Raw genomic sequence first — 16,278 nt, 5'->3', positions numbered from 1 at the left:
CACTAATAATAATCAGCCCTGAAAGTAAATTTATGAAAAGCATTTTATTTATATACTTATATATATATATATATATATATATATATATATATATATATACACACACATATATTATATACACTAGCAAACAAGAAAACAACACAAAACCCTCAGTGATAGTTTATGTTTCCGATTATGTGCTTGTTTTCTTATTGTGATGCTTATTATTTTTTAGGGCAGATTTGACGGGGCAATGAGGTTACACACGTGGAGTCACATATTAAAAAGGACATGATGAACAAAAGAAATTGAATATAAGTTTTTCCTTTGTTACAGGAAAACCCTTTGCAAAACATTTGTCAAGTAGCCTATCCATCGTGTAGTCTCGGTCCTCCCTTTAGACCCCCTTTGCATTGTTAAAAGGGGCGGTCTGGAAAGAGTCTAAGCGGATCCTGCGGTGTGTGCGTGTGTGTGTGTGTGCGTGTGTACGCGCGCGTGCGTGCGTGCGTGCGGGAGAGAGAGAGAGAGAGAGAGAGAGAGAGAGAGAGAGAGAGAGAGAGAGAGAGAGAGGCTCCGTGACGGCGCTTCTTGGTGCAAGTGTTGTGACCCGGTTGGACCGTTATTGCCACAGTGCGCGGAGCCAATACGACCGTATTTTTCAGGGATAAAGGCAAAACACATCCAGCGAAATGTCGAAGGTGGAAGGAGGAATGAAATGTGTGAAATACCTTTTGTTCGTCTTCAACTTTATATTCTGGGTAAGTGCATGTTCGGCATGTTAGTGCATGTGTGTGGCGATGGGATGCAAGTTGTGCGTAAATGAACACGGAGCAAGTGCAGCAGTGGATATACTCACTCTTCACAGCTGACTTTCACACCCACGTGTTATTCTAGCTACGATGCTAGAGGTTGTTGTAGGCTACTTTTCGCATTCATCCTCTAGTGTGCTTTATTTAGTTGCCGTCCGGCGTGGGTTTACGCGGAAAGGGTGACAGCCAGAGGCTTTTAGTTTTGGCTTACCAGGCTCAAATCATATTTTCCACAGAGGAAAAACCCGCTCCCCTTTCCCCGGGACGCGTGTTTTTGAAAGGAAGACTGAATGAAAAGACAGGGAGAGGGAGAGATTGAGAGACAGAATGGAAAACAAACTCAGCAGTTGGCTCCCTGCGCCACATAGCTCCATTAACAAACTGAGCTGATTGATAAAGTGAAGTTACAACCACCTTGGGGCACAAGATCCCCCAACTGGTTCCTCTGGAAATGTTTAAAAATCAGCACTTGGGCACTCAGAAGGAGGCACAAGAGAGTCCCTTTACTCATGACAAACTGTTAGGTGTGTGTGTGTGTGTGTGTGTGTGTGTGTGTGTGTGTGTGTGTGTGTGTGTGTGTGTGTGCGCGCGCGTGTGCGTGTGTGTGTGTGTGTCCTGCACACATGCTTTCCACATGTGCCGTCATAAACCCTGACATCCTTGTTAAAGTCTATTCATAGTGCATACTATAAATTAACATACTAATTTCAAGTCTACACAAAGATGGTGGATAACCTGTGTGTGTGTGTGTGTGTGTGTGTGTGTGTGTGTGAGAGAGAGAGAGAGAAAGAGAGTGAGAGGGAGAGAGAGAGAGACATTTTCCAACAAGCATCTGTGGAGTGGATAAGGCACTAAGTGCAGCGTGAATGGATCCATTGTGACAGCAGGACAATAGCATAACTTCAGTCTGCTGCTCCTGCCTGGCTAAGCAACAGAGCCCTAACGCTGCGGCCCCACCGGTCCCACCATTAAGTTATTCTATCTCCACTTACCACTATCCCCATATCCAGGATGGGTGTGGCTGAGTGGGGACATGTGCGTAGAGACAGAGAGATGAAAATGAGAGAGATGCCAGACAGGTAGCAAAAGACAATGTGTGTGAATGCCTGACAGTCATGTTCAAGAAAAACAGATAAAGGAAGACAGCAAATGTGACAGAGAAAAGGGTCATTGGGAGATTGAGAGGGATATTCAAGTGCGTGTGCAAAAGAGGGACAGCTGACCGAGATAAAGATAGAAAATCAGATCCGTATGAGGATAGTGGGATATTCCGTGGATGTGTGCCGTCTGTCTGTGTGTGTGTGTTACATGTCACTCGACAGGACCACAGACAACACCTATATGGATGCTCCTCCACATTTACAAGTTCTGCACATTCCCTGCACTCTTTTAGCTAAGAAAGAACAGTGATCACCCTCCGTTCAAATCCCAGCGTCCCAATCTCTCCCTGGGCTGCAGCCCCCCTCTGTTGATGGTGGAGTGAGAGATGATGAGAAGAGTGTGTGGAGGAGGGGCAGATTTGCGGTTCCCTCAAATCCCCCCCCCCCCCCCCCCCCATGAGCCCTGAGTGAACAGTAGAGCAGAGACAGGCAGACGGCTCTTCTATTGGACACTGAATGTTGTCAACAGATGGGAGCAGTGATATATACAACACTCACACACTTTAAACACAAAAACATGAAGTCGTTTTTACCTGAATGGCGAAGAGTGTCATACAACCATCCATATTTGACACACCTAAAAAATGGTCATCAATTAATACTACGTACAAAGTGGGTCTGTGTTTATAAAACTCTCTGACTCCATGTCACAGCATCATGATATAGTGAGATTCCTGCAGGGCTCAAATACTGAGCTGTCATTAATGTAATGCAGGCCAAGCTCTTGTATATGTTACTCTGATAGCTGCAATACAACAGCTTGCAACAGAACATCAATACCTTGCTGGCTTGTGTTTGTGTAGTTCACTGACTGCCCTATTTAGTCAAACATTAAGCCTGTGAGGTGAACAGTGTGTAAACATTGCAGCACAAAGCGTCTGATATGACACACTTTGGTAATGACTCCATATTGGCTTAATCATTCATTTAGTTAGTTAATAATAATAATAATAATAATAATAATTTATACCTTATTAATCCCGCAAGGGGAAATGTTTTCACTCTGTTGTTATTACACACATTACACACAGGTCTGAATTACACACACATGCTCAGAACCTATACATGCACTAATGGAGAGATCTCAGAGTGAGGGAATTAATTAAATTAGTTAATGAAAAACAATGAGTTTAATAGTTACATGTACAGAAAATAAATGTCTTCAAAACTCTTCAATTGTGTCTTCTGGCCAAAAAACAACATACTGTACAAATGCAATATCTAAAATGTGCATTTAGTTCTGTTAAGTCCTGGGTCCCATGTTTTTTTTTTGTAGGCTATATCAGTGATAAGTCGTTACGCAGAGATTTCGCTATGCTACCATAAAGAAGATCCACCAACAAGATGAATCAAACAACACCGGCATAATTGTCTGTGTTGTGGAGGTTGATGTGTGCCACAACACTCCCCCACCCTCACCCTGTGGCAGAGTACAATAGAATATTACTCCACCACCCATAATTATCTCCCTCCCATTTACACTTTCCTTCTGCCCATCATTTTGAATGCGTGCGTGCATTTGTTTTCCCAAACATATGCCAGACAGAAGACTATTTGGGACGACTCACCAATTACTGCTGGGATTGAACAAGTAGTTCACAGATGTTTTATTGTTGTATTTCCTAAAAAAAATAAGGTCTAGCCTAGAAAGTGTATACTGCCACAGACTGTCTCTGACCAAGACCACAGCCCTGTGTCAGCTCAGCCCCTGTTTTCATGGAAATTCCCCTCACAAAACACTTTTTTACTGCACTGTTAAAAAGTTGGCCTTGTTACTGTAAAAGAGCCTCAATAAAACTCTGACAAAGAGATTTCCATCCCTGCCTACAAATAACCAGACATATGACCTATCCTTAGAGGTGTTAGGACAGAAAGAGGACGCAGAGAGGACGTAGGGTAACTCTGCTATTCTCACTTCCATCTATGTTTTAGAGACATATAGGCTATACAAGACCTGTGTACATAGGACACAGGTTGGAGTTTCATCTCTATCTTCTGTGTCTGCAGGCAAAAAGAAAAAGATGATGGGTCGTCTCACACCTTCATCTCTCTTTTCCTTTCCCTTTCCCTATTCCTTTTTATTCTTTCTTTCATTGTGTCTGTCTGTTTCCCTCCTATTGTGCGGCAAAATGTATAGTCACAGGGAGACAGTGGGTCTTTGTCCTTTCGGTGGGTTTGGGAGGGAGGGGGGGCAACATGAGGTGGGGTAGAGAATGGGGGATACATGGAGATAAGTCAAGGGTAGATTTGAGAGACAGAGAGGCCGAGAGATGGGAGGGGCTTGTCTGGTGTCAGACAGGGTAATGATGGCAGACAAAGTGGTGGAGGGTAAAGCAGGGGGGGGTATGTAAGCAGCGAAGGGGTTAATGGGACCTTTGGGATAGTCATGAGTGCCAGAGTTGACAATGTACTTAGCACTACTGCCTGCAGTGTTGGATGTAGCCCACCCTTTCTGTGTAATGTGCATCTATGCATCTGGTTTTGAAAAGGCTTTTAAATGTAACCATAATAGTAATGAGGTTTGGCTGAGCTCTGAGCTCTCTTTTCAGCTGTGGAACAACCACCTGCTCCTCCTCCACCACTATCATGATCTAGCTCTTAGCGCTGTCTGTGTGCTCATCCACATGATTCAGTGGGCAGCGGTCCTCTCCTCACACCTCCAACAGCACCTTCACACCATCAGGTGCTCCAACAAATACCAGGGTTAAATAGATCCAGAGACCATCTCTGCACTAATCCAGCCTGGTTCAGTAAGTCTACATATCTGCAGCCTTCACTTCACTGTGCTTTATCACTTTGGACCTGCTAATCCTGAAACCCCAAGAGCTCAGCTGTTCCATCCATCACCACGCATGACGCTAAATCCTCAGCTTCGGAGGAAGCAGGCTTCCCAACACCTGTCTTATTCCGATGCTTTACAACTGAACTTCTGGCTTTACTTCAGACCAACACCATAAAATATAACCTGTGGACCTGGAGTAGAGGAGGAGAAGAGTGTGGACAGTGAGGACGAGAAGATAAGGAATGAAAGAAAAATTGCAGAACCAGAAAAAGGCAGAGTTGAGTCGGAAAGTAAAATTAAGACACCGACGTGGGCACAGTTTGTTTTTGTCTGAACTTGGCAACAGGGTTTGTTTCTCTAAATAAAATCACTTAACAGAGCCTGAGGACACAGAAACAAACAGCGGTCTACCTAAATACTGAGATCTAGGACACAGAGAGACCATGTGACAAGCACTCCTTAATACTCTCCATTTAGACAATATTTTATTTCTCTGCACACACACACCCACACACGCACGCACAATCACACACACACACACACACACACACACACACACAGACACTTGTTTTGAAGCTCAGCTCAAAAGGATTTTAGACTCAATAATCCTCAGGGGCCATGGGCTCAGTGATCATCATTAAAACCTCTCTGTATTGATCTGTCAGTGGAGCACCCACCACAGACTCTGCCCCTGAGAGCATCTCAGATCTGAGGAAAACAAAGCATTTACTTCAATGTCTTCTGACCACTTAGAGAATTCAAGGTTTTTTTTGCTGCAGTGAGTTTGCGCTAAAGCAAGAGCATTACAGGGAGTGTGATTCTGTTCGATGTATGCTGATGGTGGTTTAGATGAAGGAAAATATGAGCAACATGTAACCACATTTCCAAACAAACAGGAGAGCCTGTTTAAGCTCAAGGTGCCACACTGCTGCCCACAGCCAAGCTGGTCATTTTCTTCCTACTGTGACGCCAGAAAGGGTGTTTCAAAGTTACATAAGTTAGCTTGGACCGATTTGTTTAGAACATTTAAATGATCCACCCACGATGTAGACAGATATTCAAACCTATTGTTTTGACACAAAATATTACATATTAGCCTAACTAACTCTTATTGAGAGTATACTTCTGTTGCCTAAATGCAAAGGGTGGAGGGCTGGAGTGGAAACTCCACAGCACTATTTTCTGTATTATTAATAATATAAATCACATTTAGGGAGAGCAAAAGAACAAGCCTTCTTGAAGGCCAGAAAATTGTACATCCACTGTTGTGCTTTAGATGAAAAGAGCCTTGTGTTTGTGATGAGTGCTGAAACCAATTTACAGCAATGACGTCAGATCAAAAGCCAGGATATAAATGACAAAACACACATGATTCATCATGAAACAACAGAAAATAGATTTTCTACTTGCATAGTTACTGACTGTAATAAGGGTTGTCTGCAACCATTTTTGTTGATATTACTACATCTAAAGTTGATATTTATTTGGGTTTGGTTACAATTAAAGTCAGCATGAGTCTCGACAGCGCACGACATTGGACCCCTTGTTTTACAGAGGTCCTTTATTTGTTAATGATTTATATATATATATATATATATATATATATATATATATATATATATATATATATATATATATATTTTTTTTTTTTCTTAAATAAGTACATAGTAAAAGCTTATTACAAGTCTTTCTTTCTTCTCTCTCTGTAGTTGATGGGATCCTTTGTTCTGGCAGTAGGACTGTGGCTACGTTTTGACCCAGAAACTGTGTCTCTTCTCAATGGTGATAAGGCTCCAGACACTTTCTTCATTGGTGAGTACCAGAGCACACCTCACGTAATCTCTACAGTCAATGTGTTGAACAATTCACAGCAGGTGTTATTCAAAGTCTGTTGAAGTGCTCCTGTTGTTGCAAGTAATTATATATTGTGTTTCCTTTAAGCACTGCTTACGTTTGTGTCTTTTTTATGTTGCTCAGAAACCACTCTAAATGGGTCAAGTTCAGTTGTTTCACTTTTAAGTATCAACAAAGCGATATGAAATGGAAAATGAAAATGTATGATGCATTCTCCCTATTTTTGCAACACTGAAAATGTATCACATCATGACACCGTTGTATTTTTTTTAAATTAAACCACAAATTTTGCAAAATGTGACACTCCATAGTAGTCCATATCTGATCCCGAGGGAAGGGAGAGAAAGTGGCATCTATTGAAGATTGACATTTGATTATATTCTAATAATATAATACAGTTTTAAAATGAGCACATTAACACATTAGTACCACAAACCTATCAAAATTTCATGGTTCTCTCATTTCTAGAGAGGGCTTTAAAATTGTTTATTCAAATGCAGTGCATCTCCCTTTGCCTATGAATAATTGTATGTATCTATGTCAAAGGGGATATTCCTACCACAGGCTTCCATGCGCGCACACACACACACACACACACACACACACACACACACACACACACACACACACACACACACACACACACACACACTCACTCACTCCCATAAGCTATAAAAGCCAACCACACACACACACACACAGAAATTGGGTGTAATGGAAAATTGAGTGCTACTTATTGAGTCTTTTTGTGTGAGACTACAGTATGTATGTTTGTGATTTTCATAGCTTGATGGAAGTCCCAATACCAAGTTTGTCATACACGGTTAAATGTTTGAATCTTTTTACTATTAGGCGTGAGCTTGCGTCTTTTGTGCTGGGGATGAGTGTGAACAGGAAACAGGAAATGACTGTTGTACATAGAGCGTAAATGCACAAGGAAAAGCACAGGGCTGCTAACCACTTTTCAATCAGTCACCCCGTCCAAATGGAAAGAGAGATGAAATAGGAGGAGGAGCAGGAGACACTGAGTGTAGGGACAGTTAAATAGGCATATGGAAGAGGGCAATCATAGAAACAGATGGGGATCCATGGCACCAAGATTTGAAAGAAAACAAGAGGGGACGTCAAATGAAATGACTGGGCAAGAGGAAGAGAGAGAGGTATTTAGCTATCTACCCCCTCTCTCTAATCATAGAAATCAGTGTAAAACTTATATTCATGTCAGTTATTTTAACAGTTTGAAAGACTAAACCATTCTCCCCCTGATGGGTACTGTGTTTACTTCTCTGAAAAGTTGCATAGTTTTATTTTCATTTTTATACAAAGGCCTATAATACTGTAAAGGTATGGTATTTGATTACCTCATCTGTGTGTGTGTGTGTGTGTGTGTGTGTGTGTGTGTGTGTGTGCGTGCGTGCGTGTGTTCTACGACTCAGATGTCCATGTGGTTTGACTGAGGGTGGGTGGCTGTTGTTAGGTCCTCTGAGAGTATAGTGCTACACATGGCTTTGACAGTGAGAGCTCTGTCCCCACAGACACAGCTGAGAGCGCTCAACAGTTGCTAAGTCAAGTCGAGTCAAGTTTATTTCATCCATAAAAATGGAAATTACAGTGCTCATACCCATCTAATACAATACAATATAATACAATACATAAATACAATACAAAATTCATAAAAATGTATGTTTAAAGTGCTTGTTGTGCTGTCTGATAGTCTGAGGTATAAAAGAGAGAGCATACCGCTTAGTTTGTGTCATGGGAGGCCTTAGCCTACCACTACGTTCCATAACTCTGCCAGTCAAATTACCTCGAAGAGGGTGACCCGGGTCCCTCGTTATTTTCTGTGTCATTTTTGCCAGATGGTCGTCATATACTTGATACACTGTATTTAACTCTCCTACCATTTTTCCAGCCCTTTTAGTCACTCTATAAATCCTGGCCTTTTCGGTTATCCCAGCATTCCCACCCCAACCCACCACACAGTAACTCCAAACACAACATATCACTGACATAAAAAACATTCTCACCACATCTGTATTCACCCTAAAGGACTGCAACTTCCTCATACAGTATACACGTGGACTTAATTTTTTCATCAATAAGTCTGACGCCATGTTCCTGTGGTGTCAAGCCCACACAAAAGTTCCCTTTTTTGTACTTTGAAATGGCGTATTATAAGAAAATGACAAACAAATTTAGACTAAGAGCTAAAGAACCAATGTGTCACCACGTACAGTATGTGAATGCAGCAGCATCACTAGTCACCAGCTGTGAGAAGTTAAAAGCTGATCAACATGCTAACTGATCCTTTGACACCTTAAGGCAGGAACTAATCTCTCCTTCCTAACAACAGAAGAAATGAAGCACCCAACCAAATTATTGTATCACATCAGGTCTTTTTGTTGACACATCAGGATCCTATGGACGACTATTGTCCCCACCTTAGCCTGTATTAACTGACACGTCCTCTCTCACCCCATCCTCTGCAGAGCTGTTGCCTGGCAACAGACCCCACCTGTATCATTGGTGGAACTTATCTGTTGTTGAATCCCTCCCTGCAGACCTACCCATGATGTAGGCCTGCATCTACCTTTCCTAATGAAAGGGCTAATGGGAGATCAGGGTATTAAAGGAAGTGCCACTTAGAGCTCCCCCGACATCAGGCTCTTGGCAACAAGGCAATTTACAAGGCATCTCATATGAGGGCACAATTAAAAGGCACAATAAGTGGGCTCACTCCTAAAAAAGAATCTAAGCACCAAGCATAGAAATAGTACAGTCTGAAATGTAAATACCACTGTAGGAGCTCCTCTGCTTGTGTTTCCGTGCTTACATTTCTAGCTATATGCTGCCCCCTGCTGGTGCTTCTGTAAATTACAAATGCCAGATGAACTGGCTTGGAAAAGCTGAGCATTTTAACAGAGATGAAGTGGGGAATCAAATCACTTTTATAGGTGTTTTAAAGTGCCCATATTATGAAAAAAAACACTTTTTCTGGGATTTGGGGTGTTATTTTGTGTCTCTGGTGCTTCCACACGCATACAAACTTGAAAAAAAAAAACATCCATGCTGTTTTGAGTGAGATACGGGTTTCTGTATATAACCTGCCTTCAGTCTCCGGGTGAGCTGTTCAAAATCTGCACGGCTTTCTATGTCATTAGCCGAAACGCTGTGGCTATCTGTAGCATGCTAGCTCGTTCTCAATGGCAAAACACTGCTACAGCACACACTAGTTCACCATAATCTACAAAAGAACTACTTACATGTCCCTGTTCTGCAGGTATTCCACGCAAAGTTGGAAGCACGCCCTGGTTTAGAAGAATTCTCCCGGCTAATCCTGCCTTGTAACTGACTGAAGTTGTAGAAACAAACAGCAAGCTGATGTGATCCTTACCTAGCTACTGCGCATGTGCGCCTCCCAACAAAGATGGGATAGAAGTGTGATGCTTCACTCTGTAGCTAAAACAGAGACCTGAACCCACAGGGTGAAAAGAGGAGCTGCAGCAATGTGCAGTACAACAAAAACATGGTGTTTTTTGAAAATTAAACCATGTAAACCTATTCTGGTACAACCTCAAAATACAATTATGAACCTGAAAATGAGCATAATATAGGCACTTTAATGATCTTAATGATTAGAATGCATCAAATTAAAAGGTATTCTGATGGATATTTGCCTCATGATTAACTTATTTACCTTATTTAGTCTTATTTTTGTTTACCATGTCTTTTTCCCTGTTCCTCCAGGTGTGTATATCCTGATAGGTGCTGGCAGTCTGGTGATGCTGGTTGGTTTCTTTGGCTGCTGTGGAGCTGTTCGGGAATCTCAATGCCTGCTGGGTTCAGTAAGTACAAATACATACAAACTACAAGAGCAAAGACTAAACTGAAATGCCTTTGTTTCAGTTTGATTTTGTTTCACTGATTACCTTTAAGCAGACATCTATTTACCTATTTCTCTTGATTGTTTCGGTGGATTTTTTTCAGTTCTTTGCCTGTCTGTTGATCATCTTTGGTGCGGAGGTGGCGGCAGGGGTGTTTGGATTCTTAAACAAAGACAAGGTACATTTAAAATGTTACCGATTAAGTAGTGCAGTGACTTTGATGAAGCCTAATGGAACCACGTCATTCACTTGTCCCCTCTCACACAGATTATCAAAGACGTTCAGAACTTCTACGCAACAAGCTACAATGAAAACAATAACGGCACCTTGATCATCTCATACCAGAAAGTAGTAAGTAAAAAATAAAATATTTAGGGTAACACTGCAGAGAAAAAAAGGAATATTAAAAGCTATTTGCTTATACATACTACAATCTTACCATGTTTTTCTTCCAGCTGAACTGTTGTGGAACCATAGAAAGCCCCTGTTCTGAACCTGCAACAGATACTAAGGTAAGATCCGTAACCAGCTCCAGACTCAGGGCGGAAATTAAATTCTGCCCCTTTGTTGTCTAATGAATGAGTCATTGTGACATACAACCCATCCTGCTTCACCAGACCCTGCTTGACTTCTTTTGTCTTTGGTCTGCAGGACTGTGAGACAGGCATCAAGGACTTCTTCAACAATAAACTCTACATCATTGGATACGTGGGCATCGGCATTGCTGGAGTCATGGTGAGTCAGGATCTGAGAAGAAACACACACACACTCATTATGAGTGTGAATTACTTTATTAAAATCTTTTTCCTCTCAACAGGTCATTGGGATGATCTTCAGTATGGTGCTCTGTTGTGCCATTCGCAACAGCAGAGAGGTCATCTAAGCTGGATACTTGAACTCTGCCCCTCCTGTACCCAGCCCTGAAAGACTGTACAGCCTTCAGATCCAAAGTCAACCTTTGTCCATTCAGGGACCCAGGAAATAGATCATGTTAAAAAAGAAAATCCTTTCCACTATGGTGCTCAAACCAGCTCTTTTGGCCTGATCTTCCACTATTTTCTCTGAAACGTTATTTATTTATTTGCAGTCACAAGCAAAATAGCATGCTCTACTTTCATAACTATCCACACAGTGGGAACAGCATAATGTCTGATGTTGACCTGACAATCTGTCAAATAGTGTTTTCCTCATGGCCATTTGGCTGCCATTATAAATTTTAACCGACATACTGTAGCAGTAGTGTTAATGCTTTTTCACACAGCATTGACACTGACCCTTGGCTGTGGGAAAGTTTGGCCCTGAGAGAGCAATCTGAGGGGAAAGCAGCTGAGTTTGCTTATCTGTGCACACAAATTAAGACACACATGAACGCGCACAGATACACAAACACAGCAATGTTGTGTTACGTGAGACCACAACCTTAAAAAAGGTTGTCAGGAATCTCGTAGGGAATACTGATTGGTGGAATCAGAGTGGGGTTTCAAGAGAGAGGGAATGGCCAGTGAACGTTTTGGGAATGCATCCCCAGTGCTTTTACTCACACACATACCGTATACACACACACTGTAAACTGTGTGTACAATGACAAAAATGTGCAGCTATCTTAAAGGATTAGTTCAACATTTTGGGATATATATTTTGGGATAACTTTATTGCCGAGAGTTAGATTAGAAGATTGATAGCACTATCGTGTCGGTAAATATGAAGCTGCAGCCCACAGTTAGCTTAGCTTAGCACAAAGACTGGAAAAAGGGGGAAACAGCTAGCCTGGCTCTGTCTTTATACTAAGCTAGACTAACAGCTGTTGGCTGTAGCTTCATATTTACTTTACAGACATGATGGTAGTATTGTTAAGCAACTATAACCACATTTTAGTCCATTTACTGTACAACAAATCATGCATACTTCATATTTTTCTTGCAATGCCAGTATGTGGTGTGTTACACAACTCAAGCAAGTTTCAAGAGAAAAAACTTGCCTACAGGAAAAGTAAATCCAAGAATCAAAGCACAAACCAGCTGAACTGAAAACCAAATTCCTTTTTGTTACAAAGGAAAAGCTCCTTGTATATATACATATATATATATATATATATATATATATATATATATATATATATATACATACATACATACATACATATATATATATATATATATATATATATATATATATACATATACATATATCTATATATACATATATATATATATATATATATATATATATATATATATATATATATATATATATATATATATATATATATATATATATATATATATATATATATATATATATATATATATATATATATATATATATATATATATATATATATATATATATATATATATATATATTAGGATCTCTCTTACCTAAGAGAGTATCCTCGAGTCTTTGTTGACTGTATGTCAAAAAGTCATGTGGACAGGCTAAATATATGCTAGAATAGGCAGTGGGGCTGTGGAATTTGATTATCCAAGCCAGGCCTTTGATCTTTTCCTATCTCCATCTCTTTTCCCCTCTGTGCCTTAAAAGTACACCACCCACAACAAAACAAAAAGTGAGAAATAACCCCTGTATTCCTCACATCTCATCAATCTCGGCAGATAAGAGGATTGGACAGACATGCCCATCTGGAATCACTTCCATTGATCCAGGTTCAATCAGGCCACTGTTGGGTTTATTACGGGACTCTGGTATGTAAATATGTGTGAGTTTTCTGTAGTTGTACATTATTTGTGGTTGATGTGATAGTTACGATTTAACATGCTGTGTGTAGACAGAGGCTTGCAGTAGTTGTACAGTGTTCATGTAGTCATGACAGTGCAATAGTCAAAGCAAATCAACGCAACTAAAACAGCTTCTTAATGTGCCTTTCTTTGATAACGAGCTATTTTTGAACAATGGGCTGTTTGAACGTAGCAAAAGATGTACATATGTTTGTAGAGTTGGACTGCAATTAATTGTCACACACATTAGACTTGCCATTATTGTTTCGGTGTCAAACTCGACTGTGTCTTCATTGTCAAGAGAGCTGAAGTGGTAAAAGCAACAATTTGTCTGCCAACTATTTTAAAAGTCTCTTGGTCATAAAAGAATAATCAGGCTATGTGGAACACGGGCCCTGGTCATTCTCTTATTTTTTATTTACAGATTTCAATGTAATGTGACCAAGCCACCAAGGCTTTCTCACCACTCCAGCAGACAGTGTTTACTCTGAGGATTGATGAGACACTTCACTGTCACTCTGTGGAGTTAAAACAGGATGAACTAGGAACAGTTTAGTGCAACCCAATCCACAAAAAGCTGTTATGTTACTCAATTATAGTTGTGCAAATCTGGAGATGAAATGTACCGTGCACATAAAAAAAGAGACACACTGTGTACCCAGTTGAGCCTTTCATAGTTGATTGTGTTAATTTATTTTAATTCCATTCCAGGCTTCTCAGGAAGTAGGTGTTTTAAGTTTAATAAAGCTTTCAAAGTTCTACATGGTTTTCTGGGTATTATTTCATCACAGAGGTTTACACTTTCTGAGATCAGTGTATAGTTATTTACTGTTATACTGAAATCTAGTAATCTTTTACAGGAACTGACACAGATTAGTAATTAAAATGATGCGACAACACACCAAATGGTCTCTTTTAGGGCCTAATTAGCATGTTTACTAGGTCATTTGGATGACTTTGCTAATAAAAAAAGAAAGACAAAACAGGTCTTTGAATATCAGTTTATGTTCCAGACTTGAGGGGGTTGTGTGTTTTACTCAGCAAAGCTGTCCATATAACTTAACATGATTTCTTTATTTAAAAAAAAATAAAAAAAAAAATAAAAATAAAAAGGTTCAAAAGGTGGGGTGCTAAGCGAAAAAAGCATGTCTTTGTCTAAGGTTTTTGACTTTTTGAAGTATTTCTGCATTTGTTTCGAGTTATTTTATATAACTTGTTAAATCTCTCGTCACCAAAAACATCTCTAAATCATGATAGCAGCATCAGACACCACCATTCCACACAGCCTTAGTCCCAACCTCCACTGGCTGCTTGGTTTCAGGCCCTAAAAATATACCAGCAAGTCCACACACTTCCAGTCCTTTCCAGTAATGAAAAAAATAAAAATTATTCAAATAACTCCACACCTCAAAACATAGTTTATGCACCGTATTATTTTATCAGATCTTGCTTTGAGACGGTGCAGTGTTGGCATTAGAAAAACACACACTTATTCATTTTTAAGGGAACACATGTAAAAATGAATCCCTTCAACACACATCACAGTAAAATATATATATATATATCTTCCCAGCTGATTGTATTAGATATATCCGCTGATTAAAGAGGCTTCCAGGTTTAGTCGCATGAGTTTCATCTTTCTGCACTTGAGCTTCAAGGACAGCTGAATATTTAGTTATGCGTGTGATGCAGCAGAGGCTCCAGGACTCCCCAGGATACAGTTACCCCATTGGTGCAGCATGAGCATTTTTCCTGCCAGTGTGCGTAGCGGAGCATGGTAACACATTTTAAGCTTGCATCAGAAAAGGTTTGACACCATCTACAGTCAACCTGCTGTTATTTCCACCAGCCCCACCCGAGAATAAGTGACTGAATATGCAATTCCTCAGGATATACAGCACAAATAACACAAGTAAAACACTGCATTTACAAATATTTATTCAGCATTTAAAAACCTATCTCTGAAAAATAAATAATCTACTGAACTGGTTGAAACCGTACACATATTTACATAAAACTCTTGAAAGTACTTTGACCAGTGATATTTTCCAGAAAAGGGCGAGCGTAGCACAACGTTTCACTCTGTTCTGCTTCTAAATGCCTAACATGACACATTGGTGTGGGTTCCTGTATCTCTAACTGACAAGAAAACCTGACCAGTCACAGTCTACTTAGAGAAAGTAGCTATGTTTACGTTAAGTTGCACCTTTTCCATAAGACTTGGTCCCAAAAGCACATTGAATCCCATTAATTAAGTACTGCCCATCATTAGACTAGTTTACCACCATCAAACATATCCTCCACAAAAAAAATGCAACTCTCCAAAGTTAACTGGAGAAGGCCTTATTGAGTCAGAGTTCAAGCTTACATGTTAAATATGTAATATTTATGCTGCCAGTGAGTCAGTGCCTAGTAGAAAACCCAAATACCTCAACCCCAATTGTTCTAGAAAAAACACACCAGAAAGCACCCATGGTCAGCTACAGTCTTGTAACCAATTATAAAGCAGTATAGATTAACAGAATGGGTAAACAATAGCGTAAGGAAATCATTCCTTGTAACGGAAATGAGTACAACACAGGATCACTGTATGGCATACTAGTGGACAGGAAGTGGGGCAGCCTCTAGCTCACCCAGTAAGAGCGTTCGCCCCATGTTGGCTGAGTCCTGCAGCGGCACAGGTTCAAATCTGACCTGCTGCCCTTTGCTGCGTGTCATCCCCCATCTCTCACCCTTTTCAAGTCTATCCACTGTCACTTCATAATAAAGGGAAAAAGCCCCCAAAAAATAATCTTTAAAAAAAAAAAAAAAAAAAAAAAAAAAAAAAGAGAGGCAGTCAGTGAAGGGCAATTGATATAGCATATTTAAGGATAAAAGATAAATCTAAGGCCTAATCGCCACGTATACTGGTATTTTTTTAAAATGGGTTTATCCTTTGTTCGTTCTAATAAAAATACACCCTCCCGTATACGCATGCACTGCTGAGCCAACAGGCAAGAGAAAATCCCAGTAGTGCAAAGAAGAAGAAAAAAATGTTGGACAATCAGAAGCCTGAAAAAAAAAAAAAAAAAATGT

At 40.2% G+C, this 16,278-nt stretch overlaps 1 protein-coding gene across 1 annotated transcript; it reads left to right on the top strand.

Moving 5' to 3' along the window:
* Positions 1-531: 531 nt before the first annotated feature.
* LOC114558358 (CD9 antigen) lies at positions 532-12,527 on the top strand. Its single transcript, XM_028582311.1, has 8 exons — positions 532-737; positions 6,440-6,542; positions 10,332-10,429; positions 10,572-10,646; positions 10,736-10,819; positions 10,924-10,980; positions 11,120-11,203; positions 11,286-12,527. Exons 1-8 carry the CDS (start codon positions 669-671, stop codon positions 11,349-11,351), a joined length of 636 nt encoding a protein of 211 aa, XP_028438112.1. The 5' UTR covers positions 532-668; the 3' UTR covers positions 11,352-12,527.
* Positions 12,528-16,278: the final 3,751 nt, after the last annotated feature.

Source organism: Perca flavescens, chromosome 7 (genome assembly GCF_004354835.1).
Source record: "Perca flavescens isolate YP-PL-M2 chromosome 7, PFLA_1.0, whole genome shotgun sequence".
In the NCBI taxonomy this organism is placed as follows: Eukaryota; Metazoa; Chordata; class Actinopteri; order Perciformes; family Percidae; genus Perca; species Perca flavescens.
Note: the sequence above shows the minus strand (reverse complement) of the source record. Positions and strands in the feature narration are given on the sequence as shown.